Source organism: Centrocercus urophasianus, unplaced genomic scaffold (assembly GCF_019232065.1).
Source record: "Centrocercus urophasianus isolate 14NV4802_14NV808 unplaced genomic scaffold, USGS_Curo_1.0 seq_9, whole genome shotgun sequence".
NCBI lineage: Eukaryota > Metazoa > Chordata > Aves > Galliformes > Phasianidae > Centrocercus > Centrocercus urophasianus.
The window spans coordinates 31867646-31894619 of NW_024885532.1; the positions used below are offsets into that span (position 1 = coordinate 31867646).

A 26974-nucleotide genomic window follows, 5' to 3' on the forward strand; every position below is an offset into this window, starting at 1 on the left:
CTCCTAGATGAACTGTGCACAGTCAGCGTAGTTCTGGCAGGGCTAATGGAAATGAGCTCTGTGTGTAAGGCAGTATCTTCTGTTCTTTACTGATCTGTAACTTATTACAGGAAATTTAACTTACCTGTTCTGCTTTCTTCTAGAGTTGTACTTCTTGTCTTTTTTCCTAACAGTCTAAAGCAGCTTGTTTTTGTTCTTTTGGTATAAATGCTCTTTCTTGAGTAAGGAGGAAAGTGCCTATATTGCAGCATCCAGAGTGTAAGTGTTGCTGTACATCTTGAAGAAGTTGTGTCACTATAGTAGAGTCAAAATCTACTTAATTTTATGTGTTCTGATATAACTAAAAATACATTGAAATACATCAGCTTTAGCTTCTTGCACTTGTAGTTTGATAATAAGCAAAATCCTGTAACCAAGCATACCTGTATTTTCAGCAGATGTTGCCATAGCACTTCCATCATGTTGCTATAGCATGGGATAAAGGTAATATAAAGGATGGTGGAAGAATAAAACAAAATACAATGATATATTCAAGAACAAGTGCAGTGGTTTAGAGAGCTAATGCCACCCTGCTGCGCATCCCAGCGTATTGAAGCTGTCTGCTGAATTGGAGCTGCAGTTGTAAGCAGCATGTTGGCAAATGCAGCATCCCAAGTGGGATTGGTTCATAGAGCTTTTCTTTTGTGTGATGGGTGGGAGAGAAGTAAGGGTAAACAAATGGGTAGGGACTGGCTGACTCTTTCCCAGCTTATCTCTGACTAAGCCTTTTGATCATAGGCCGTAAAATAGTGTGGTTTTAATGTTTGGTGTTCATCTATTGTAGCCTAGCTGATGCATGTTTAAATTTCAATGGCTAGTTACCGTGTCATTAAGAAGCAAAAGCACTAGGGTGTGAAAGAAGAAAGGAGATAGGAGGGATTGTGATTCTCTAGAGGTAAGAGAACAGTCTTTGCTCCGAGACCCCAGAAAGCCTAACATTTGGACTTCCTATGTGAATTGAGAGAGCAGGAACATTTTTGTCGGTTGGAGTGCATGCATGATTGCAAGCAGATTCTTGTTCTGATTTTGTTACAGCTGAATGACTGAGCAGTTTTTCGTGATGGATTTTCAGGTTGTTTAATTTTTAGGGTCAGAGTCTTAGGAAGTTTGTGCCCAAGTATCAGTTGCATACACTCTAAGCTACTTCTGTAGTTGTTTTTCTTTCTTTCTTGGTTTATTGTATGCATGCAGACACACTGTGTTTTCTCCCAACATGTGTATTTTGTACTACAGTGTCTTGAAAATACCAGGTTGTTTGATGTTAGCCTCAGGAAGCGTGGCCAAGTTTGAACTCCAAGCCACGCATTAAAATCTTCTCATCTTCACATGGCTTCAAACTGTGAGAGTTTCTGCATGGTTCAGAAAGTCCCTGGAGCTTGAGGTGTGATCTACATGTGGAGGGTGACTGAATCTCCCTGGTGTTCTTGTTTCTCCCCTGGAAGACAAGCCTGTAGAGTCAGCACTTACTGGTTGCTTTTTCTGCCCTCGCCGAATACTTGGCCTACACCGCAGTCAAAGCCCGAGCCATTTTCTGGTCAGTAGCTTGGCACAGCCTGGGCATGGGAATGGCACCTGAGTGCCAGTGGCCTCCCATGGATCATAAGATACAGCCTGACCACCCATGACTTTGCCAGACTCAGTCTGTGCTACGTCCTCTCCACACCTCTGAAAATCAGTCCGCATTTGCTGAATTTGGTGTTCCAAACTGAATATATAAACAAGTTATTGTGACGCACTGTGCCGTACCTCATCTGTGACTTGGTTTTGCTTTGAGAAATAAAGCCAGGCATAAAGTGGCCTTGTGAGGTTTATCTGGTTTATTTTGTCACAACCTATGACTTAGAGGTGAAAACTACAGCTCAGTTCAATCACTGGAACTGTTTTGGGTCTTAGGTACAACATTGATCCTGGCTTGTACTGTCCATTCTTCTCTCTTGGGGCCTGCATGGAAGGTTTGAATTCTTTGTTCAGTCAGCTCCTAGGAATCTCCCTTTATGCTGAACAAACACAGAGAGGAGAGGTTTGGTCTGAAGATGTTCGAAAGCTGGTAAGTGTTCAAGTTCCCAGCATCTGAATTAGATAAGAGCCTTTAAAAGCTGTGAAGGAGTTCCTGAGTTACTTGGTTATCTATCAGAAGCAAACACTCACTGTCTAATTTTACTTGAAGATAGAATTCTGGGGCTTCCTGCTCTCAGTGCCTTTTGTATGGTTGCTATTTAATTGTCTTTGAAATATATCTATGTGCAAAGATTGCCTGAATCAGAATCAGTTTCTCAGTTCAGAGGTGACTTGTATTACCTTTCTGTAGTCTCTGAATGTGTTCTTCTAGTTTTTTTTTTATTTTTAATTTGTAGGTGACTATAGATAATTGGAATGTTATATGTGTGTTAACAGTCATTTGTCTTTTTCTAATGCTTATTCTATGTCATCTTTACAGTTACATTAATGTTTAATATTGGTAAATACCAATTTTGTGCCTTCTTTTTGGTGGAGGATGGAAATAAGAACTTGTGCAGTAACTTATTCATCAGTTCCCATATTCTTTTGTTTTTGCTCCCTATATCGCCTACCAAATCTTCACTTCTCTCCCACCACTTAGTTTCGTTGAGAACGGCTGTTCTTTATATCCAGTGGGTCAATTACCCTTCCTTATTTTTATTTTAATTGTAAATCAACTTCTGTCACTGTTGACTTTTCAGAAGTCATTTAGGGGCTACAGGCAGTATTACTTCTAATTCTGACTAATTATTTTTGAGTAAGATACAGAAATGGCTCCAGTTTGAAGGACAAACTCTAACTCTTATTTATAACCTTGTTTACCAATGGATTTTACACGAGTCATTCCTGATTTACTTATCGTTTATACATTCTAAGTCTTTGGGTTAGAGTAGTATGACTTCAGTTTACAAATCTCATCAGTGCTTTCATTATGGATATTATACTTCTTTTCATCAGGCTGTTGTTCATGAAAATGAAGGTTTGCTAGGATACATCTACTGTGACTTCTTTCAACGACCTGATAAACCACATCAGGTAATCTTTTATGGTCCAATTTTAGCTTGGGTTTGACTAATGAGCATAGAGTTAGGGCCATTTGTGTTCGATCTTACTAAAAAATATCCAAGTAAATGTAAACACAAACAGTCTCTAATTTGAAAAGTGGTTTCAGTTAAAATACTTCTGTGAGTAACTTTTCATTTGAGAGATGCCACCTGAAAAGCTGAACTTAGACTCTTTGTACTGCAGAATGCCAGGCACTATGAAATCTCTTAGAAATCTGTTTAGAGAAATGGAAGATTTTTAAACACCTACTTTCTGATCTAATATTTAGAAATGAAAACCATTTGAAATTTTAATATCTGCTAAAGATGAAAAATTAAGATGAAAAATATTTAAAATTTAAAATTCTACCTCGATTATTGTTCTAGTGTCATCGATATAATGATATTTCCTGTCCATATATTTCCTTTTGTCTTTGAAAGGATTGTCACTTCACAGTTCGTGGAGGCAGGCTAAGGGAAAATGGAGAGTACCAGCTGCCCGTAGTTGTTCTTATGCTTAGCCTACCACATTCAACAAGGAATGCACCAACGCTACTAAGTCCTGGCATGATGGAGAACCTCTTCCATGAAATGGGGCATGCTATGCATTCTATGCTGGGACGGACTCGATACCAACATGTCACTGGTAAGCAGTTTAGAATAGTGATTTTTTTAATTTTAGCTACGTGTTTAATCAGATGATTGGAGAGGACATTTATTTATTCATACATATTTTTTAAAAAAACTACCAGTTACAAAACAAATGAAATTGTAGTTTCCTTATCTGAAGGATTATTTTACGCTTTATCATGTTTATACTACACAACTGGTACTGAGGGAAGTCTATGTTAAAGTTTTGTGTTATGGTGTACCTCTGGAACAGGTTGCCCAGCCAGGTTTTGAATGCCCCCTCACTGAAAGCATTCAAGGCCAGGCTGGATGGGTCTTTGAGCAGCCCGGTCTGGTGGGAGGTGTCCCTGTCCATAGAAGGGAGTTGGAACTACAAGATCTTTAAGGTCTCTTGCAACCCAAACAATTCCGTGATTCTGTGATCAAATACTTTGTACTCAAAGACAAAGTGCTTTTTCTAAAATCTTCCAGTTGAAGCTGAAATAGGCCAAACTATTTGTAAGTATGTTATTACTGGACATTGTAAAGGCCAAAAAAAAAAAAAAAAGTGTACTCTTTCAATGTAAGGTTTGAGTACCTCTCGAGGCAGGTAACTGCTCTCCCACAGCCCTTCCACACACCTGGCCTCACTCTTGCAGATCTTTAGGGGTAAATGCATACCCAAAGTAGCCACTTTAGTGAGGTTCTCCAGTTGTGGTGAATCACGTGCATAATCATGTCAAGAAGACTTGAAGGGGCAGGAAATTGCTCATTTTGAGGCTTGGGCTTTTTGTGAGCTTGTGTAGGGTTTCAGAATTGCCTTAGGCAGTCCTGCTTCCTAAGGGGCTTCAATTCATAGCTAGCATTGCAAAAGCAGCATCAGAGGTCGGTTGTGTTGTTTCTCCAGAGAACAATTTTTTAGGGTTTGGAATGTGTGACAATCAGATGGTTCATCCCAGTGATGTCTGTTAGAGGCAGACTGCTCTCATGAGACACCACAGTGGCAAAGAGTGGAAAAAAGATGATTACAAGCTATTGCAAGAACAAAAATGTTTTAAATTCAAGTGAAGATGCATTGAGTTGTTTAAATCTTTCTTACTCCTCCCTTTCTTTTCTGATTAGCATTCCCAAATATTCAGGAGCCTATTCTGCTGCTGCTGAGCCCCAGACTCACATAATGCTGTACATTTATGACTTAAGATATGCTTTCTTTTAAGCTAATACGTAATTTTAGTACATGGAAGATTTTTTTTAACCTAGCTTGTATTTCATTTTAATTTCCCCACGCAGTATGCCTGCAGTTGTTTCATAGAAGAACTCAATTACCCTTTCTGACTTTCAGATAATCTGATTGTTTAGGTTTCTTTTTAATGGTTATAGAAAGATTTATATGATTTTATTAAGAAATATTGAGAAAGCATGTACAGGCTAGAAGGGTGTTGGGGTAGTTCTACAGGCATTTGTTTTGAGACCAGCCTCAGTTAAGACTATTTCCTCATGATTTTCAAACAAATAAAAGACAGTGCTAATGAAATGTAATGGCACAAAAGGATTAGGATATTGTATTAGAGGAGCTGGATGACTGAATATCGCACTGTTAGAAGTAAATTGTAATTCAGAATGACACAATGCAAGTCATTTGTTTAAAGAATGCAAAAAGAATTTCTGTTTCAGATGTTTAAACAGTGAAGTGAAGGATAGCTGTTGTAAGTGCTAATGGAGAATTACAAGTAGCTCGTGTCTGTGAAAGGCCAAATGTGATTTGAAAGTGTTTCTGTCGGAATTAAGTATTTGATAGATGCAGAAAGATGTAGATGAAACCTTGTGCAGTGCTGGAGCATAGTTTCATGCCTCTGGTCTGAAGATGAATTCAAAATGGAGCAGCTACAGAGAAGAGATGTAGGATATTGTTATTCTTAATTTAGGAGGTAAAAACTAGTCTGAGAAATGCAGTTAATACTAAAGAACTGTATTGGTCGGTAAATATAAACAAATTGTGAATTCAGTTAAAAATTAGAGAAAGATTGGTAAAAACTAAATGAGTGGTTTAGCAAAAAATAGGCTTCAGGAAGGAATAGCAAAGCAAAAGACATTACATTTAAGACTAGATTTGAATGTTGGCATTGCCTCTAGCACATGGGGATAGATGTGATGACCTGGTAGGTTTGTTATTCAAACAGCAGCTTCGTGCACCCCTACATTTAATTTAGAAACCAGAAATTGGTTTGGTGATGTATTATACTTCTTAATAACTTTGATTGTGTGAGATGCTGGTAAAGGTTAGAGAAAATAAGATTTTGGATAAAATGGTTTTTGAAGATACTAACTGCAGAGACACTACCTCTGCATTTATTCAGAACATGTCTTCAATCTGCAAGAGTTTTCCTTGGATGAATGACTTTGTATTGTAAAATAAGGCTAATATAAAGCATAAGTAAGCTCAGCAAACTGATGGAAGGTAAAAATTGTAATTGTGAATGGGATTAAAGCAGTGTTTTATTTACATGGTAGTTTGATTTAGGTTTAGAACACTTAAATAGATTCCATGTTTCATGTAGGGCCAGTTTGGCTACAGTCTGGTTTAGTTTAAAAAGGGTGTGATCCAGAGCTTTATAAGGTGCCTCACCCAGCTGTTCAAATATTTTGTTTTACTTTGTGATTTATAGTAAAATGTGTAGGATTATAATGAAGCTTTTCTGGCAGTATGTACAATAAAGCTATGGAAAGGAAAGAAATGAAAGAACATTAAAGTTCACTGAAAGGCCAAACAGAAAATTGCAAAGCTTTTTGGAAAGAGTTAACTGTTTGTGTTAATAGAAATGGCAGATGCTAATGTGTTCAATTATTCTACCTTTAGGAACCAGATGTCCTACTGATTTTGCTGAAGTTCCCTCTATTCTGATGGAGTACTTTGCGAATGACTATCGAGTGGTTAACCAATTTGCAAGGCATTATAAAACTGGACAGGTAGGGAAAACATGTAAATTATTGAAAATAGGAATAAATGTCACATTTTTGTTTGTTAGTATGTTAAATAGAAACAAAAAGAGATGATAACCTAATGTAATGTTATAATTTTAATTAATCAGAAGAAAAAGTTTGTATTCTTATTGCAGAAAAGCTGAAAGTAATCTGTTAAATAATAACAGATCCTAAAATATAAAGTTCTGTTAAAATAGTTAAAATTTCCAATCTCTTTTTCCTACAAAGGTTGCATTGTTTCTGCATTACACAAACCTAGTCTTGTAGGTGAAGTTTTGTGTGTTGTTTTAATTTAATTACAGGTAAGTTACGACAGAAGTAGTCATTCCACATCAAACTGTCTAAAGTCTGTTTTAAAATGAAGCTTAGATAACAAATCATGAAAATAAATGGAGATGATCTGCAGTGTTTAAAAGCTTTCATTTTTAACACAGTGAAGGGTAGTGGTTGAAACGTTTTGTGATGAAATGGGAACTGCTTAATTTTAGATATGATACATGTAGATTTTGGCAGTCAGGAATCTCTGCATTAAAACTGCAGTCCTTTTTGCATAAAGCTATTCTATGCAAGTTTAATTTAAGCATCTGCTTTCAACATAAAATGTATAAAATATTGCTGTCTGGGACAGTGACTTTCAGTGGTTGCTTAATTATTCATGCATGCCACCATGATGTGATTTAGATTTGTACAACCATTTCAGAGATACAAACCAGAAAAGAATAACCAAAGATGTTTTTACTGTTCTTTTGACTGAGGCTAGTTCCAGAGACGAAAATATACTCAGATGTGACGATGGAATAGATTACTTACCAATGGAAAAACAAGAAAGCCTTTTACGTTGTGTAGTATTAAGATTCAGTTAAGTTTTATCCAGTACTAAGCATTCAGTATGTTTCTCGGTAATGAAAGTGGGATTATGTTTGCCTCTGCTGTAACAGCTAATTAGAAAAATAGGTTGCATAATGTCTATTTCAATAACTATAATGTGAGAAATCAGTTCCACAGGTCTCCTTAACATCTAGAATTGAAAGTACTCAGTTCAGGAGTGTGCATCGCTTGTATGTTTTAATCCACACAGCAAATTGCTGCTTCCTGGTGTCCACTCTACAGTTCAGGTAGTGCTGAAACATTGAGGAGCAAATCCAATTGCATATGAATTCAGACAGTGATCTTAAATAGAACATCTGAAAGAGATTTATGGAACATTTTTTATGGCTCTGCCTTTCCAAAATGGCTTGACAAAACTAAACCATGTTTAGTTGCAGTGCAAAATTGTAGAACCAAGCACAGTGTGCCATTTGGCATTTTCAAAAAAAAAAAATATCTTCTCTTTATTGGTGGTAAAATCTTGCCCTTTCAGAGTTTTCACAGAATCACAGAATCGTAGGGGTTGGAAGAGACCTCCAGAGATCATCGAGTCCAACCCCCCTGCCAAAGCAGGTTCCCTACAGCAGGTCGCACAGGTAGGCATCCAGGCAGGTCTTGAACATCTCCAGAGAAGGAGACTCCACCACCTCCCTGGGCAGCCTGTTCCAGTGCTCCGTCACCTCACTGTAAAGAAGTTCTTGTGCACATTTGTGCGGAACTTCCTGTGCTGCAGATTCCAGCCGTTTCCCCTTGTCCTGTCTCCATTCACCACTGAAAACAGCCTGGCCTCGCCATTCTGCCCCCCACACCTTAGATATTTATAGACCTGGATCTGGTCCCCTCTCAGTCTTCTTTTCTCAAGGCTGACATGTTGACATTTAGTCTTGAAGAGTGACAAGAATGGATTTTGCTGGAAGATGAGTACAGGAGTCTGAAACTGCTGTTTTAGAGTGTATTTTTAAATCATTACCCAACTTACGTAAATCTGCTTTTGCTTATGTTGGTCATCTAAGCTGAGCTAAGAATCTGATACTGGATTTCTGTGTCTGTCATTTAAATACAAACAGATTGCAGTCATTTTTCTGTTCTTGAAACTCAGAATTACTTTTATCCATTGTATATATCTTTCAAAAGTACTTGGAATAGAAGAATCCTGCTCTCCTATGTTTACAACTGTTCAGAAAACCATTTGAATTTTACTTTTACTATGTTTGTTTCCTGCCTTTTTTTTTTTTTTTTTTTTTTTTTTGTATGTATGTACGAATGGAGATGTTAAAATATTTTTTTCTCTAGGTTTTCAGTTACTTGAAAGAAAAAATAGCCCATTTTACCCTTTTTCCAGGAGGGAGTGAGATGTGGGTAAAACAGTTTAAATGTGAAATTTGTGAAGCCGTTTCATCCAAATGTTTTTACAAACAAGAACACCTGGTTTCTTATAAATGAAGAGACTGAGTTTTTCTGTACCAGAAGCAGCACCACCATAGCTTTACTGGGTGTTGACAAAAGGAGGGTTTTTGACTGACCCAACTAATGGATGCAGCACTGCAGAAAATTTGAAAAATTGTGGTGAATTGCTGCATTTATGCTGTAGTTTTTGCATATATGTATTGAATTAGGTGATGACATTTTTAACACTCCTACTGGAGATAATTATGTCAGAATGACTTTCAAACATAATCTCAGCTTCTGATGGCCTTTGCCATGTGAGCAAATTGTAGAGAGACTGGTCCTGCCTCAGCTGCAGTTCTTACTGAGGAGGGAAAAGGTGCGTGCACTATTTTGATTGTAAAGCACGCAGGCAGTTGAAAACTGTTTTTTTAAAGTAGTGTTGCAGAAAGAAAGGATGTAGTGGACAAGCTTTCAAAGATGTTAATATATTATGCGTATATGTACATGGATCTTGAGGATATGATCCAAAGTCCATTGAAGGAAAGCCTGTTTCTACTTGGTGTGCATTTTGGATAGTTCTGCTGCTGTGTACTGAGGAGCTCAAAAGCTTGCAAATTCTAATGGCAAAAGGAGCGAGTCTTGTGAACTTAGTTCAAAAAGCTGGCCAGCACTAAAATATTTTTCCTAGATAACTGAAAATGAAAAAATCCCAAGGAAAAAAAAACAAAAACAACAAGGGAATAGGGAAGACTATATTAATTAGTTACTCAAGCTGAATTATTCAGGTAAGCTCACTAACTCAAGCCATACTAAAGTGCAGTTGTTACAATGTTAAGCAGACAATCTGCTGAATGTGTACCATTCTGTATCACAGTGTTTGATTTTGTTTGTTACATGTACAGATATGTGGTAGGTCTGTTGAGCTAAATCATTTTAAGCTTGTGTGTCTTTGGAGGCTCTCTTGAACAAAGGCCAGTATTTCAGCTGTTCAAATTTGAACCGACTTCATTTTTCACAGAGATGGAATTACAAAGGCAGTATTGTGCTATCATGATTACAGAAAGAATCCCACAGATAGTAAACAGTCCTAACGTGTCCCTGTTACAGCAGTAAGGAGTTAAGCCTGCTTTGAGAACTTGGAACACAGGGAATTTTGTTCTTTTAGCCACCATTGCAAACAGGCTAAAAAATCCGTGCCAAGATCTGAAGGTTATTTAATCTAAAAGGATGGAAAAATGGAACCCAAAGTAAAGCACGTAATATTTAAATTTGAAAAATGCAACAATTATTCCATTAAAATAACCAAAGCTCACTGAGGTCTTTCTTTTAGAATGAGGATGACAATTTGATTTTATCAGATAGCTCATCTTTCAGAATAGGTAAAATAATACCACTGGTGCATTTTTTTCTTCAATCAGCTACTCATTAAGAGGCTCTATGAGGCTGTAACAGAGTATGGAGAAAAGGTTTCTATTGCCTGACATAGTTCATCTTCCATAGTATAATTAAGACTTCAGTGTATCCATATGCCTGACATTTGCAGAAATAAGCTTTGAAGCTGTGGTCTTTCAGAAACTTTCTGGAGTTTAATTTTAGTTCACTGAAATGTTGAATTTTAAACTCCCAGAGGAATAAGTTCAAGTTCTTGAGTTTAATCTAATTTTTGCCAGGCAAATTCTTCTTCACTTGTGAATTATGATCAGACCACAATCTTTGAGCCTGATCATTAGCACTTACTGGTGTAAACGAAGAAACATTTCGGTCTTTCATTTATAGCTTTAGCACTGATTGATTTCAACAAAAGAACATTTATACTTTTCTCACATCCTTTTTTTCAATAGGTATTGTCAAAAGAGTTATTTGTGATTTCCTGTTAATTTTAATCTGCTTAAGCAGTAGGGCTTGCTCTCTCCAGGGCGGAGATGATCTGCATTGTTTGCTTGATATTCATATGGCTGTAAAACAGATGAAAGATTTCCTGGAGGTTCTTGGCATTACCTCTATTTCAGTGGACCTCTTGCAGGTGCTGCTAAGCCATCCTCTGTGGAAAGTGACCTGGGCAGCTTTGAACGTTCCTTTTAGTTATGACCCTGGAATCTCTAAAGAGCGTTTCTATCTTTCCCTTCAGGACTTTGGTCTAGAATATGACATAAGCAGAACAGAAGGAAGAAAGGGATGAATGCAGAGGCTGCCTTTTCAGCAGTCATCCTTGAGGTCAAGCTATTTGCCATAGAGTGATTTTTTTGATTTGATGGAGAGACTGTAAGAAATGCTCAGCTCTGAGCTGGGAATCAGAGCTGCTACAGTTGTTTCTATGGCTGGTTCTCCCAGCAGGCATGCGGTGTTTGACCGCGTCGCCAAACCTTGCTGCTCTGCCCCAGTGAACAGGGAACTTGAATTTCCCAAATCATGAGGATCTGTGGGATAGTAGTTTACCAAAATGTCAATTAGCAAAGTCTAAGTGTTTTGGATTTTTTTTTTCCTATTTATTTTGTGTACCAGATGAAAGTCTGTACACTTCACTTCCTCTTACTATTATTTAATGTAGCTGAAATATGAAGTTGAAAATCCATTATGGTGAGGAGCTGGTTTGATGCTACTGGTGGGAATGCTCTTGGCCTTAACACTCTTAAATTTTAACTGTGCAAAATACACATATTTGCTATTGCCAAGTTTTTGGAAGTTTAGCTTTTTTCCACTGAAGCATTACAATCAATGAATTACAGTTTTCTCATGCTTTACTATATAAAAAATACAAGTGCTTCTCAAAGAAATTAGTTTTGTTTAATTTCACACTGTACTACTTCACTAGGAAGTGAACACCTCTAGAGATTTGATGCTTAATAATGAAATACATTCAAAATCGTTTAGTTTTCCTTACACAGTGGCTTCTCCCACGACAGCTGAAACTGTTATTGCAAACTCGCGTGTGCTTTAGTAGTAGGATGAAGAGTCATTGAAATGCTTGCCTCCCTTGGCTTATGTAGAAGGATAAGACAACACATGTCCGTAGAACCAGGAGAATTGCCCAGGCGTAACATTTACTGCCATTTCCATTATTCTGTTGCTTCTTGCTTTAATAAGTTTTCTACATCGCTAAATGTCAACTCTTTGAAAGGGTTGATAACTGCAGGACAAGGGGAAATGGTTTTAAGTTGAGGGTGGGAAGATTTAGGTTGGATGTCAGGGGGAAATTCTTTATAGAGAGAGTGGTGAGGTGCTGGAACAGGCTGCCCAGAGAGGCTGTGGATGCCCCGTCCCTGGAGGTGTTCAAGGCCAGGTTGGATGGGGCCCTGGGCAGCCTGGTCTGGTATTAAATGGGGAGGTTGGTGGCCCTGCATGTGGCAGGGGGGTTGGAGCTTCATGATCCTTGAGGTCCATTCCAACCCTGGCTGTTCTGTGATTCTGTGATTCTGTGAAATAATATTTTGAACAATTCTAAATCCAGCGTGGAATGTCAAGATACTCAACAACTAACATCTTTATTACAGCCTGTTTACTCTTGTTTTGGTAGTCCAAAATCTTAGTGTGATCCGAAAGTCGATTAATATATTTGGGAAGGGTAAATGCTGACCTAACATGGGTACACTGTAGGATAGACTTTATGTTCATTGGTTCATTTCTGTGTGCTGAAATTTAACAGCTGCACGTATTTATGACAGGCAAAATAGTGGGTGGTGTTCTATCCCATTCTTGACCCAGCTAACATTTGTCTTGGAGAAGAGGTTACGAGCCTTGGCAAGTTACTGCATAAAACAGCTGCGCAATTTGAGAGTTTTCCTTATCTCCTTTAACTTCCAGATTCCACAGAGTTAATTGATAACGTTTTCCTCACCTACATGTTACTTCCCCAGAGTTAGTTTTTTCTTCTATGAACATTAACACCGTTTGTCTTGAAGTAATATCATTTTCACAGTCTGAACATAACAGCTCTGCCATCAGTATCTGTAAACTTTGATGTATTATTTCTTAAACTCTTCGACACGGTGTACAATTGTAGATATGCTTTTACAGTTCAGTGTAATACCAAACATCTGTAATACGTTATACAACATGTAATAACTTTTAAAATATTTCAGCAAGGGCACAGTTATTTTAGCCATATTTAACATCTTTGTTAATAAAACTGCTGGCAAAAAAAGAGAAAATGCTTACTAAGAAAAACATCTATTGAAAAGCTTCAGAAGCAGTGGAAGAAGTCTGAGGTCAAGTATTCATATACAGATATTCTTAATATCTGTATATATCTGTATATGTATACAGATATTCTTAGTCTTTGGATGCATTTATAAATATCTGGATAGAAAGTCAAGAGGAGTTTGCTTAATGACTTGAAAAATGTCCCGACTTTCAGACTGTGATGGCATGGATAATTTTTACTGCCACAGGTGTGGAATAAGTTCAACTTTGTTAAAAATTTCAAGGGATGAATACTGACTAATCAATGTGACCAGACATATCTTTGCAGGTAAGGGTAAAAGGCCACATGCTGTCCCATTTGATCATATAAAAACTCTGCTGGCTCTGTGGAAGTTAAGAAAGTATAAACGAGCTACGCTCAAAGACAGTGGGAGAATCTATTGTAACATCTACTTTGAGGATTAGTCAGGATGACCTGTGGGGACTTGATCTGCCCAATCCATTGTTCTTTATTTCTAAAGATAGTCGTATATTTTTAACAGGCATCTAAGAGAACATGGGAACTTTTCATAGAAGAACAAACACTGGGATTTGATTGCTATGTAAATTATTGCTGATATCTCAGTTTTCCATTTCATGCTTTAGCAAATGAGATTTCCTTCCTCATTTTTAATTCCTCAGTGCAGTGCATTTCAAAGATGTTTTTAGTATTGCCAAGTCCTTTTTTCCTTTCTCAGTCTCTTTTAATACTAAGTGCACTATTAACAAATTTACAACAATTCTAAATGTGTTCTGATTTTTTTTTTTAAAGCCACTGCCAAAAAACATGGTGTCAAGACTGTGTGAGTCCAAAAAGGTGTGTGCTGCAGCTGATATGCAACTCCAGGTATTGTCTTTGTGTTCTAATGGGACACACATTTTCTATATAGAAAACATGCAGAAAGTATTTTAACTTTTCTTAACATTTTAATGTAGATATCTTACCTAGATGTGTAAAAATTAGTGAAAAGGATTTCATTTTGATACTCATTTTCATGCTTGTTTTCATTAACATATTCTATGATCAGAGGTCTGGAGTGCATCCCTTATGAAGACAGGCTGAGGGAGCTGGCCTGGAGAAGAGAAGGCTGCAGGGTGACCTCATAGTGGCTTTCCAGTATTTAAAAGGGGATTACAAACAGGAAGGGAATCAACTTTTTTACTCGGGTAGGTAGTGATAGGACAACTGGGAATGGTTTTAAGCTCAAGGAGAGAAGGTTTAGATTAGATGTTGGGGGAAGTTCTTCACAGAGAGGTGGTGAATTGCTGGCACAGGCTGCCCAGAGAGGCTGTGGATGCCCCATCCCTGGAAGTGTTCAAGCCCAGGTTGGAGGGGCTCTGGGCAACCTGGTCTAGTACCAGATCTGCAGGTTGGTCACCCTGGGTCTGTCAGGAGGGCTGGAACTTGATGATTCTTAGGGTCCCTTCCAATCCAAGCCATTCTGTGATTCTTTGATTCTAAAACTAAATGTATAAATGTAAAGGAAAACATCTTGAAAACCACAGCTTTCAAAGAGGACCAAAGTACCAGCTTTTCCAGATGTGGTTTACAATTGTGTATTTCACAAAATCATTCAGGGAGAGCTCTTTGCAGTAGAAGAAGTATTGTGTGCCTTTGGATCATTAAATGAGAATGAGAGATAAACCTTAGTCAAATTATCTTGTTTCTGCAGGTCCACTATGAAAGTGACAACTAAAAGCTAAAAGACAACTTGTTACCAAAATTGGTGACTGAACTGCAGCTGTACAACTTCCCTCTCTCAGTGTTTGGGGCAGTAATTAAATCCATATGTCTTTATTTTCTGAGGACAGATGTGATTGATCAGTCATTCTCATAAACACATTTTCACTGTCACTTTTCTTCAAAGAAAGAAAAGAAACTTAGAGTATTATCTTGTCTATATAAATATTTTTTTCCAGTCCTGCTAGGGCAGTTCTCTGTTGTGAACAGTAACATTATAGCATTCAGCCACATTTTTTTTTACAGTGGGAGTTTGGCTGCGTTTAGCTGCAAGCTTCTGCTGTGGAATTTTTATAAATTCATTTTCTCCTCTTTTTCTTTCCCCCTAAATCAAAAGCATTTTCTTGCTACAGCTGACCTAGTGCTTAGGTGATGCGACTCTGCTGATGCCTTAATAAAAGATTGCCATTGTTTTTGAAATGAGGAAAGAAACAATTCCAAAGATCATCCCCTTGTAAATTTTCTGTTTGAAAAGTATGCAGATGATCTCAGCGATGTGCACAAACATGAGTTGTGCTGGTTAACTGAAGTTGATTTAAAAGAAAAACTTAGTTAAATATTTGCACTTTGCTCTTTGCCATAATTTGTAGTGATTTAAAACTGATCAGAATACTTGAGCATGGACCTGTAAATGTATGAATCAAAACCAGACTGTTTCCAGGATATACATGTATTTTTCACTGGTTAAACTTAAACAGGTTTTTGACACATGCTTTCAGTGTGGTGCTGGTTTTCACTGGCCAGTGTTGACTGTGCAGGCACTGTGAGCCTGGAGGGTACCACCTGAAGCTATTCTGAGCCCTCTCAGCAGGTCTGATTTTGAAATGCACATTTTTCACTCTGGAAGAGTCTCATGTAGAGATAGCTGAGAATCCAGGAAGAGTGGTCAAGAATATGTTTAATTTGCGTAGGAGTTTTTGGAGGAGAAAGCAATTCTGGATCAAAAGAAAATTTATGCTGAGAACGCTTAATGGAGGACCTCTGTACATAAAGTCCACCAGCATCAAGTAATTTGCCAGAGTACAGTCTGTTAATCATCAAAGTGATGGAACAAGTACTTCCATATGCATTCTTTTATTCTGCGTCCATACCATCGATATGCCCATCAATTACAGGTGGCCCAGAGAGCTTGTGGATGCCCCATCCCTGCAGGCATTCAAGGCCAGACGAGATGTGGCTCTGGGCAGCCTGGTCTAGTGGTTGGCGACCTTGCACAAATAGCAGGGGGTTGAAACTAGATGATCTTTGACCAGACCATTGTATGATTCTGTGAAATGGATTTATTTTCAACTTTTAATATATTTTTGCTATAACACTGTCAGGGTTTGAGACCAAATAAACCATGTTGGGGCAATAAGGATAACAAGAATAACTGTCTGTCACAGGTACATGAACAAATGGCACAATGTTCCTGTCCTGCAGCAGGGGAGGTGGAACACTCCATGATGGTGGGGATCACCACTGTAGTGATCTCATGGGCTAAGCTGTGTGATCTCCCTGCTGCTGTTAGCCCTCAGGGCATCTTTCCCCTCCTGTGAGGCTGCTGCTACCTCTGTCCTCGGGTAACTCCAGCCCTGTAGATTTAGAAGTAGGGAGAGAAAACCCAGCTCTTTTGGAATCAAATTCCTGTGGTGCCTGGTAAGTGACTGGTGCTGGCAGTGACGCAGCGATTAAGCAGGCTGTTTGCCCTCAAATTGCTCATGTAACTACAGTTCAGCCAGTCTCAACCCCTGCCAAACTACCACAATGCCACACGGAATAATATTAGTCATTTCCTACTTTCAGCACCGTATTTTTGGAGCTTCCAATTATAATGCCTGCAGAAGTATGCACTCATTAAAAAAAAAAAAAAAGATTGGCTGGCCATTTTCTTTATTAATTAAGAAAAAATGTTCCAGAGAAGTTGGTTGTGTGGCAAATATAAAGTTCACGCATTCCTTTGTATAACCATTGTTACTATTGTTAATGTAAAAATATAATAACCGATTGAATAAAAAGGTATTTTAATCTGTAGATGCCCAAGTATGTATATAGCACTAAATATGTGGTCTAAAAAGACTGCGATTAATGACTATGTCTTTTTTGCAGGCTTTGCAGTGAGTATATTCTGTATTGATGACCAGATGCTTTGCAGGATTTGACCTTTAAAAGAATTCAAAATGCTTGCAAGTTTTTGCAGCAGGAGGAAAAATGCCTGAAGGTCCTTTTGTTGTCCTTTCAGAAAATAAGTCTATTGTCATGGGACAATAAGAAATAACACTGTTTTTTTTTGCATTATAAAATCTCTCCGTTTTCTTCCAGCTCATGTAATCACTTAGTCAAGAGGAAAGATACAGGAATCTCTATGTTCAGAAAGCCTTTGCCATACAGCATCTTTCAGTCAGCATTAACTTCACTGGAAGATCCGTGACTATTTACATATGAATAGTAATTAAGTGGACAGGGAGTGAGAAAGAAGTGCAGAATTGAGTTAAGCTGATACATAATGTCACTGCAGAAAGGAAAGACTGCACGCACATAGATAACTACTTGATGGCCTTTTTATATTTTTAGGTCCTTTGGGAAATGTATTTTACTGCAAGTAGAAATGGTTGTCTAACTGCTGCTTAATGTTAAGTGTTAGCATGCTCCTCAGCTGTATTATCTAAAATCCTGTGGACCTGGGATATGTCTCCTTTTCCCATTTCAAAGGCCTGAGTAAACATGCAGAACTGTGGTTCATAGATGGGAATGCTTATGGATATAAAGTTCATCCAAGTTTATTTTCAGGGATGGATTTTTTTTACAATGCTTTCCAGGTGGCCTGGCTCATAGCTTGCTTCCCACGCTTTACATGTGCCAGGATCAGGGGAAAGCTTATAGCTGGCTTCAGTGACTCATTTCCCTTGCTCTCTAACACTGCATTGTTCTTTAGGCAGGCCATTTCACCGGCCTTCAGCTCCTGTTTCCCCACTTCCTGGCTGTGAGTTGAGGTGTTGCTCCAGTTCTCTGACCACAAGCTACTTGACTCCTAATTTTCCTTTAGGAAGGGTCCTCCACCACACAGTCTGCTTCGTCTTGTGCGGAGCAGTAGGAGCAACTGCAAACGGGTCCTAACAAAACAGGCAGTTAGAAAAACAGGGGATCAAGGCTGAGCTGAAGCAGGATGCCAAATTCTGTGAACAGATGCTGAAGTGCCTGGTATTTGGTTTGGGTTTTTGGAGAGGAAGGGATGTCAGTGTGAAATAACTCGTGCTGAGCCAGGGAGGCCTAGGCTGATTGAAGAAAGTGAGTCTTACTGGGCTGTCAGTTCAGCTTGTTTTCAGGCCTATTCATGGTGCTTACCATTGGTAATGTTCTCAATCGCCCTTGCAACTGTAAGTGCTGTCACTTTTCTTAAAGAGCTAAGGACTTGCTCAGCTTTGTCTGTTTGGTGTTTGTTAAGTGCCTGACTCTCTTGCTCAGTGTCTCTATTTAGGACACAAATCTAGCCATGTCATTAATGACTGTGGGTCATGGCTAAGCTCTCTTCGGTTTGTTAGAAGATAGCTTAGTCAAACAGAATGAATACAGTCCTTGGAAAATGTTCACATTTTTAGTGTAAGCATGCCTTTTTTATTGTCACAGACCAATACCATGTGCCTAAGACAAATGTGTTTTATGTCCTTAGGTCTTTTATTCTGCCTTGGACCAAATCTACCATGGGAAACATCCTCTACAGAAGTCAACCACAGAAATTTTAAAGGAAACACAGGAGAAAGTTTATGGATTGCCACATGTACCTAATACAGTGAGTAGAACTGTACCAAATAAAAAAGTTTGCTACACTATTCTGCGTATTAATACCCTGCTTCTCCTGCACCCAAATCCCAATACTCAAATGCTTATTGTTGTATTGTCATGATGAATGAGTTTTCTTTGTTTTAGTTACTTTATCCAGAGAGTTGAGTGTTGGACATTTTTAGCTAAAAATCACTGTTAGATAAGTAACACATTTTTCACAGAATCGTAGTGGTTGGAAGAAACCTCTAGAGATCATCAAGTCCAACCCGCTGCTCAAACAGGTTCCCTACAGCTCAGGAAAGCTTCCACACTCATTTTTGTATGACTGTAGCTTAACACTATTATTGAACACTGTTATTGAACTAAATAACTTACTCTTATTGTTTCCAGTGCATTCTAATCAAGGAACACACTGGAAACATTGGGAAGTGGGTTTATATTAGATTTGCAGAGGTCTGTCTTGAAAGGCAGTTAACACTGTACTGCATGTTGGGTTTTATATAACATCACTGTCAGTATGTGAAAGATAGTCACTATGAAGTAGAACTTCAAAGAGAGTTTTTTCCCACTGTACTTCTGTGACTTCTGGCATGTCATTTATTCTTTCATGTTGTTTCTGTAGCACAGGTTGAAAGTATTCCTTAAACACTTGATTTCTGCTGAACGACATAATTTTGGTCTTCACTGTGACCAGTAGTGCATTTGTCTTGCATTTCACATGGGCATCTGAAAATGCTTTTTTCCTTGCCAGAAACGTTACCCCCTTTCTCAGAGAGGGAAGTTATCAGATCCAGCTTAAGTTCTTTCCCCATTAAAATGCTGCTTCTGCTGGCTGGGAAAAGCTGGAGAAGAGGAATCAAGATATCTTCAGAGTATGATGTCTGACATCTTAATAATTTAGTGAGTTGTTTTATTCCACTCATCTGCAAGTGTTACTTATCCTATGAATGGAACAGTTCCTTGCTTTCGAAGTTAGCCTGCATTTTTTGTTCTATTTAAAAAAATATATTTTTAGCTGTTGCCTTCAATGGAGTGCAGCATGTCATAATAAATGTAGCCTCAATATGAGGAGCAGTAACAAGTTTTTGGCAAGGAGCTTTATCCTAACAAAAAATACTGTGAACTCTTGAATTATCAGAGTGTCTATGTTCTTCACAGTTACTGAATGTAAAATTAATGTGTCTGGTCAAGAACTTCAATACAGTCTAAATTTCAGTAAAATTTAATGAGAAATGACATTAGAAAGGCAATAGCACTCTGTAGACTAATTCACGCCTGTAATTTGGCTTGCTAATTTTGGAACTTTTCTTACGAACTTAAGATTTGCTTTCAGCTTAATTTGCAAAATGGAAAAAAGTAAAAGTCATGTAGATTGAAAGGTTTTTTCTAATTGATGGGAGGATATTCCTTTCATTTTGGTGCTAGACATTGAAATATGGTAAAAGAAACCAGCTGCTGTTTTCATCTGTCGTTTTGCTGTGCACGGATAAATTTGACAAAGAAAAATGTTTTGATAATTAGAATATTACTTGCTTCCTAGCTGCTTAGACTCAGTTATGAATTATTATTTCAGGCCTGTATATCTTAAATTTTAATGGTGCTGGGTAAAAGTAATTCTTGCAGTTTACCATAATAGCAATGTTTGTGAGGGCTGCACAAACATCTGTTATTATTTCCTGACAAAATTCACCTTAATTCACTCTTACAGTTCTTGACAGGCAAATAAATTTAATAAATATCCTTGGGCTTCGGCCTTATCATGTAGATGCATTTTTTGAAGTATTCACAACAAATGTCTTGAGCAGATGGATTACAGTCTTTCAGAGGCACAGCTCAGATAGTAGGACAGTTTCTCTGCATCTTTTTGTTACAGTGCTATCAAAATGGGGAACTTAAACTATGCCTAGTAAGTAAATGCTGTTGTTCCTGTGTAGTGATGCCTATTTTAAGATGAACCAAGCATTCTCCTCAGGAAATATCCTATCTTGTGTGCCAGCAATAGGAGGGATATAGGGAAAAAAATCCTGTCAAAGTCTGTATTTGCCATTGAGATAGGTTTTACAGGCATTGAGGTGGTTGGCAGTGTGTGCACCAGTATTGACACTGGCTGTGTTGATGCAAGTGTTGCATGCGAGGCAGAAAGGAAAGAGTAGAGACTGTACCGACAGGAGCACAGAAACACAACTTTCCACAAGACTTTGTTTTCCAGAGGAATGCAAATCTCAATTTCTGGCTGGCCAATTCTTAGCTTTCCAAAAGGATACCTAGTTTGCTGCTGGCTTTTGATAGGTGAAATTCCTCTGGGATTTCTTTGCTCTCTTACTAAGTCCAGAATTTGATGACTGCCAGGCGGGACAAGAAACTGTATCTGTTTGCCTGTTTTTGTAGTGTCTGGTGGTTTTGTTGCCAGAGATCTGTTACTGAGTTTTGAAAATGAATAGCAATTTTACACAAGCTGGATTCTTGAATCCTTAAAAAGGAAGCAATCTTCTTTACTCTTCTAAGAAATAAACCAAATATTAATGACTGCACATTTTCCTGCCATATCTTCCCAAATGTACTTGGTGTTGAAATGTGTGTGTTCTGAAGAGTGCAGTGCTCTGCCTTTTCTGATGATTTTTCTTCAAATCATAGCTTACTTCTCATCTACAGTGATGCCAGTTTGCATTTACTGTGGCCTGCCTTGCAATTGATGACTGTCTGCTTTTAGCATATCACTCCTGGTCTCTTCTACCTTTGTGTCTGAGATGTCCAGAGAGGCTTTCTTAAAAAGTATCAAGTGACCCTTTGATCAGCCTGAAACATGATCAAAGTTTCTCCCCCCAATCTGTTGATTAGTCCTCTGCCTGTCCCCAAAGTTCAGACTTAAAAACTACTTCCCTTGGAGACAGTCATCAAAATTTAATGATAAACCTTTGTTAGTCCTGTGCCAAGCATAATAATTCCTATCTCCTGCTGTGGGTTTTGGAAACAAAATATGAAACACAGGATAAACTGGGTCTGAGTTGATAGTGAAGATTGCAGCCTCCTGCAGGTACAGGAAAGAGTTTGCAGTAATGAAGTAGTTCTGCTATAAGCACCAGCTGCCCAAATGGTCATACCTGAATTTTCTTTGTGAAATAGCAAAATGGTTTGAAATTTGGGTTCCTCTTAAAAAAAAAAAAAAAAAAAAAAAAAAAAAAAAAAAAAAAAAAGTATATTATATAAGTGTATGTTAAGTGTTTGTCTTAATGACCTTTTTTTCATTCCAATCCAGAGGTTTGCTGGGAGGTGCTGATCTGGATCTCCTACAGCAATAAGGATTTCATTTGACTTTGTACACTATCCATATAAATATATGGGTCTCTGTATAGGTACTTGAGTATAAAATGTAATGTTGACATTAATCCCCACACTTAATTATAATTACATGTGGCAGAAGGGAAGATGTTGCTGTGCAGGGAGGCTTTTGATATTTTTGGGATTAAATAACTTGCTAATATACCTTTTTGTTCTAGTACATTAAATACGCATTATTCCAGAAGGACCTCTTCTACTTGTGTCCTAAAAATTACATCAAGTTACAGGTTTAATTGTGCTTGTATACTTCTGTCCAGAGTGCAGTTTTCTTTGGCAATAAAAGAATTTTTTAATGGCCTATGGATGCTACTGATTAGAGACCGAAACATCTGTAAGACCAGATTTGTTAGTTTGCCAACAGAAAACAAGGTAGTTATTGTTAGAGATACCCTAGAGGGAAGAAGTGTATGAAAAAATGGTGTATCACCAATGTAATTGTTAGTATTTCTTTTTCCTGCAGCTGGGGGGACTCTGCCCAGACAGGGATCCTGACCTTGGAAGGCCCCACTTAGATCCTTGATTGAACTTGCTGGGATTGCATCTGTTGTGTTCTTCACAGAGGAAGTCAATGGATGAGATGTTACATAACATTTGGAATATGCTTGCTTGTGGAGTCTTATCAGGCACTACAGGAAGTTGTGGCTTGCCCATCGTTGCTGAGGGCGTAAAGGTTTCATTAATAAGGTGCATATAAAGACATCTGGTAATTTGGTCAGCTGAAGAGAATTTGATGTGTAGCAGAGAGTCAGAACTTGCTTCCCAGCAGAGAGGAGATAGGTTTAAATGTCTTTCTGCAGCAGGCATTGTTGCCTGATTCCCAGCTCCTGTTTATAGTGTTCAAGAACACCTGAGAGCAAAAGAAGAGCTATATACCTCTTTTTATTTCCTAAGAGCATTTTCTTAAGAGTTTGAAGGTAACTTGACCTCATGCTCAATGGTATTAAAGTACACCACAGTTCAAAAGTGGAGACCATGGAAACAAAGTGGTTTTTGAATTTCAGTATTGCAGTCTTGTACTGGTCATGATAAAATCATAGAATCCTTAGAGTTGGAAGGGACCTTTAAAGGTCATAAAGAAGGCCTCCAGGGACAGGGCATCAGCCAAATCTCTAGACAACTTGTTCCAGTGTCTCACCACTTTCACTGTAAAACATTTTTTCCTTCTATCTAAATCTCCCCTCTTTAAGCATGAAGCCATTTCCCCTTGTTCTGTCATCACAGACCCTGCTAAAGAGTCTGTCCCTTTCTTTCCTGTAGCTCCCCATTAGATATTGAAAGGCCACTACCAGGTCACCTCGGAGCCTTCTCCAGGCTGAACAGCCCCAGATCTTTCAGCCTGTCCTCATTGGAAAGGTGTTCCATCCCTTGGATCAGTTTTCTGTCCCTCCTCTGCATGTGCTCCTGCAGGTCCCCGTCTCCCCGTACTGAGGACTCCACATCTGGATGCAGTACTCCAGGTGAAGTCTCACAGCACAGAGTAGAGGGGCAGCATGACTTCTGTTTCCCTGCTGGCCATGCTGCTTTTGATGCAGCCCAAGATATGGTTGTCTTTCTCTGCCAGGAGGGCACATTGCTGGCTCATGTCCAGCTTCCCATCCACCAGTACCCCCAGGTTTTTTTTTCAGCAGGTCTTGTGCTCAACCCTTTCATCTCCCAGCTCGTGTTGGTAGTGAGAATTGGTTCGACCGAGGTGCAAGATCTTGTATTTGGATATGTTGAACAATCCAGAGGATTTGGAGAGTTCAGAATGTTGAGATTTTTAGCCTTTCAAAATAAGTCTAAAATCATTTGCAACCAATTAAATATAGAAGTATTTAAAAGAGCATTAAATGCCCAAAGAGCGTGATTTATGAGATGCTGCTAAAGCTTTGCTTATGTTTTTTGGGTGTTCTGGTATTTTGTGTTGGGGACTTAGCAGTGGCCAAGTGCTGTGTCCTGTAGTAGGTGAATGACATAAAAAAGATGCAAGCAATGCAAAAGAAGCACAAAGAAAAGGATTTGGAAAGATGATAGCTTTAGAAACATGAACACTGTAAGAAGTTGAAAAAATTAAGGTAATTTTCTAGCAAAGAAAAATTAGGTGGGTACACATAAGCATATATGTTCTGGTACTGAAAACCTGTAATTGGAATTGAGACAACGGTCAGTTGTTTCTTATGAACAACCAGTAGTGGAAGGGAAAAAAGATGGCTGACAATACAACAAATGTCATTGTGGTTGATATCAAATCTTTTAAAAGTTGTTAATCTTTTCCCTCTACTGTTGAAGAGGGCAACACACCCAGCAGTTACAGGATTTCCATTATAGGAAATCTTAAAGAAACCCTGGTTCTTGATCACAGAAACATACGTTTCATAATAAAGATAGAGGGTGTTCTTAATGGATTGCTTTTCTACTTTTCCTCCAAAAAAATTACTTGAAGAGACACTGATGTTGCTCTTATTCAGCTTTTTTGAGTGTTTTGAAGAGAGATGAAGTCATGCATCATTACTCAACCTCTTGAAGTTTGTGTAACCTCTTCAAAGTAATCTTTTACCTTGCCATGTTGGAAACCAGAGTTTACACAAAGTGCAAATCACTGGATTAGTTTTCATATGAACCTTCTTAAAAGTATACTATAAAATCAAGTTGAAGAGTCTGGGTTTGAGGAAAAGATTAATAAAAAAGTACACAGTGAACTCCAGGGGAGTGATATTTCTATAAATAATTAATAGCTAAAAGCCATTTCAAAAGGATTGGTGCCCTACTCAGTCCATTATGAATGTAGATGCTGCATCTTTCAAAAGCTCTTAAAGTCACCCTTCAAGGTTTGTTTGGGTTTCTGTCTTTCTGGAGTTGAGTTCATTTTATGATAAAGAAAATACTGATGGCATATATTGTGAAGATTTGTTTTCTAGTGGTAATACGACACTATTCACTGGGCAACTACCTACAGCAGCAGAGTGTGTACAGATATCAGAAGATATGAAGCACTTTTAAGGAAATTCTTTTAGCCAGTGTTAGCCACATGAAATTCAAACATACATTAGTGATAGCATTTACATTGAGTAGCATTTTGAAAAAAAAAGTGAAGGAAGTAGTTGCATACATCACTTGGTAACATTTTGGGATACCTATATGTTTTTATAGATACCTAAAATATCTCTATATATTTAAATGCAGATTGCTTTGTTTAGTCATACGTATTTTTGTTCTCACATCTCATGTTTCTGTTTTTCCCCAGGATTGCAGTACTGCTATATTTGATAGTGATAGATAAAACTAATTATAATTTCTGTAAATATAAGCTAAAGAACTGGAATGAAATACTCTTCAAACACAGTGGGAAATTCTTCCCTGTGTAAAAAAGCTTGCAGCCAAATCAGAAAAGAACGAGAGTAGAAGTACAATCACTCAGTCTTACGAGGAGCTGGCCTTTAAACAGAGAGGGCCAAGAAGTCATTTCTTCAAGTTCACATTGGATTTTATGGGAGATTCAAGCTCAGAATCACGATCTATCTGAAATGGCTTTGGCAAAAGATAGTAAGTGAGCATTACTATATTATATAGTAGCTATCATCTACCAGTGTAGGTACAGGTAATTCACATGATGAAGTTGTACTGGCAAATAATATTTTGCAGTTACAACGTTGCTTAGCATATTTCTTGGGTTTTATAAGAGCTTATTTTAAGAAGCATTGATGTTTGGTTTTTTTTTTTTTTTTTTTAGTAAGAGGTCAGTGCTTAAAATTTGCTTTAATTGGTAATGTATCATAAAAAACTTAGGCTTCAATATGAAATCTGTATCCGAAGGAGAGCTCAGTTACCTGAATCCAGTCATCTGGGGCTTATGAGCCTTGAAAACTTAGGCAGTGCTAAAAATGATTCAATGGCAATTGAATGGTCTGACTGTGTATTGCATGTTTGTGTATGTGTATGGAATTACATGTTAGAAACTGTGGAATTGTCTGTTAGTATGACTTTTTAGGCTTTACTTTTCAATCTGGTTATAATTTATAGGTAATGCTGTCTCTCAATATGCTGAAGTGAGGTCAGAATTTAAAATCAGTTTTCCTATCTCTGTCTTGTATCTGTGTTTTAAGGATTGTGGAGCAATCATAAGTACAACTTTTTGATGCTGATGTTCTTTGTTGTCTCCCACATCCCCTCTTCCCCCCAGTCCCTTTGCGGGTAGAAGAGGCTGAAGAGTTTTAAATGATTTTGCTATAGTAGTTCAACTCCATTAATGGTTTCTAAATGAAAGTGAAATATTTTTCTTTAATTTAAGTAATCCAGAGACCATATGGTACATATCTTGAATCACCTAAGTGGTTAATTGCATGTTAAATTCCTTTCCTCTTCCCCAGTGTAAACAACTGCAAAAATATTTACATTCCATGCCTTGCTAGATTTATTTATCGTTTTATAATAAAAACACAGAAGTGTTATAAATTGAAATTCTAATCTCTTGCTTGACTTGCTTTCTAAAATGTCAGTGATGTCTCTGGGTTGGTTTACTTTGTGCTCTCTCCCACTCCTAACACAGAAATGCACAACACTGAAAAACGAAGGAGTGCTGACATTAAGCAAGTTACGAGGGCAGCTCAAGATGTGGTTTCATGAAATTAACTTTCTGTTATTCTAAACAAGATTAGAAACTGCAGTAAAGGAAGTGGCTTTAGAACTTTTTATTGGAATTTTTTATTATTGTGAAATTCTAGAATCATGGTGATGTAATTCTATAAAATTTGGTGTTCAGACCAGAAATAAAGAAAGTAAGTTAACCAAAGAAGTAGGTGCATACCTCTGAAAGAATTGCTTCTGCCACTCAGCAAACGCTCTAGGATTTCCTCAGAGGTAGCCCCAGGCATAGACTGTAACATCTGCACCCCAAAACTCATTAAGTTGTTTCTTCAAGTGAGAATGAATTGAGGATGTCTTCAAAGCTTCAAGCTTATGTAACTAATAAAAGAGGGGAGAGAAATACTCTGATTTGTTACAGAACGAAGCAGAGAATTCCTTAAACTATAAAGCCTCTTCTTATTTC

General features: G+C 37.9%; 1 protein-coding gene across 1 annotated transcript in view; it reads left to right on the plus strand.

Moving 5' to 3' along the window:
• The window catches only part of LOC122171308 (mitochondrial intermediate peptidase), a 67991-nt gene that overhangs the window by 25269 nt on the left and 15748 nt on the right, over nt 1-26974 (plus strand). Inside the window, exons 11-16 of the mRNA XM_042838773.1 lie at nt 1933-2086; nt 2995-3072; nt 3522-3726; nt 6547-6656; nt 13879-13953; nt 18497-18616. Coding sequence (XP_042694707.1) covers nt 1933-2086; nt 2995-3072; nt 3522-3726; nt 6547-6656; nt 13879-13953; nt 18497-18616 — 742 coding nt within the window. The remainder of the gene's footprint in view (nt 1-1932; nt 2087-2994; nt 3073-3521; nt 3727-6546; nt 6657-13878; nt 13954-18496; nt 18617-26974) is intronic.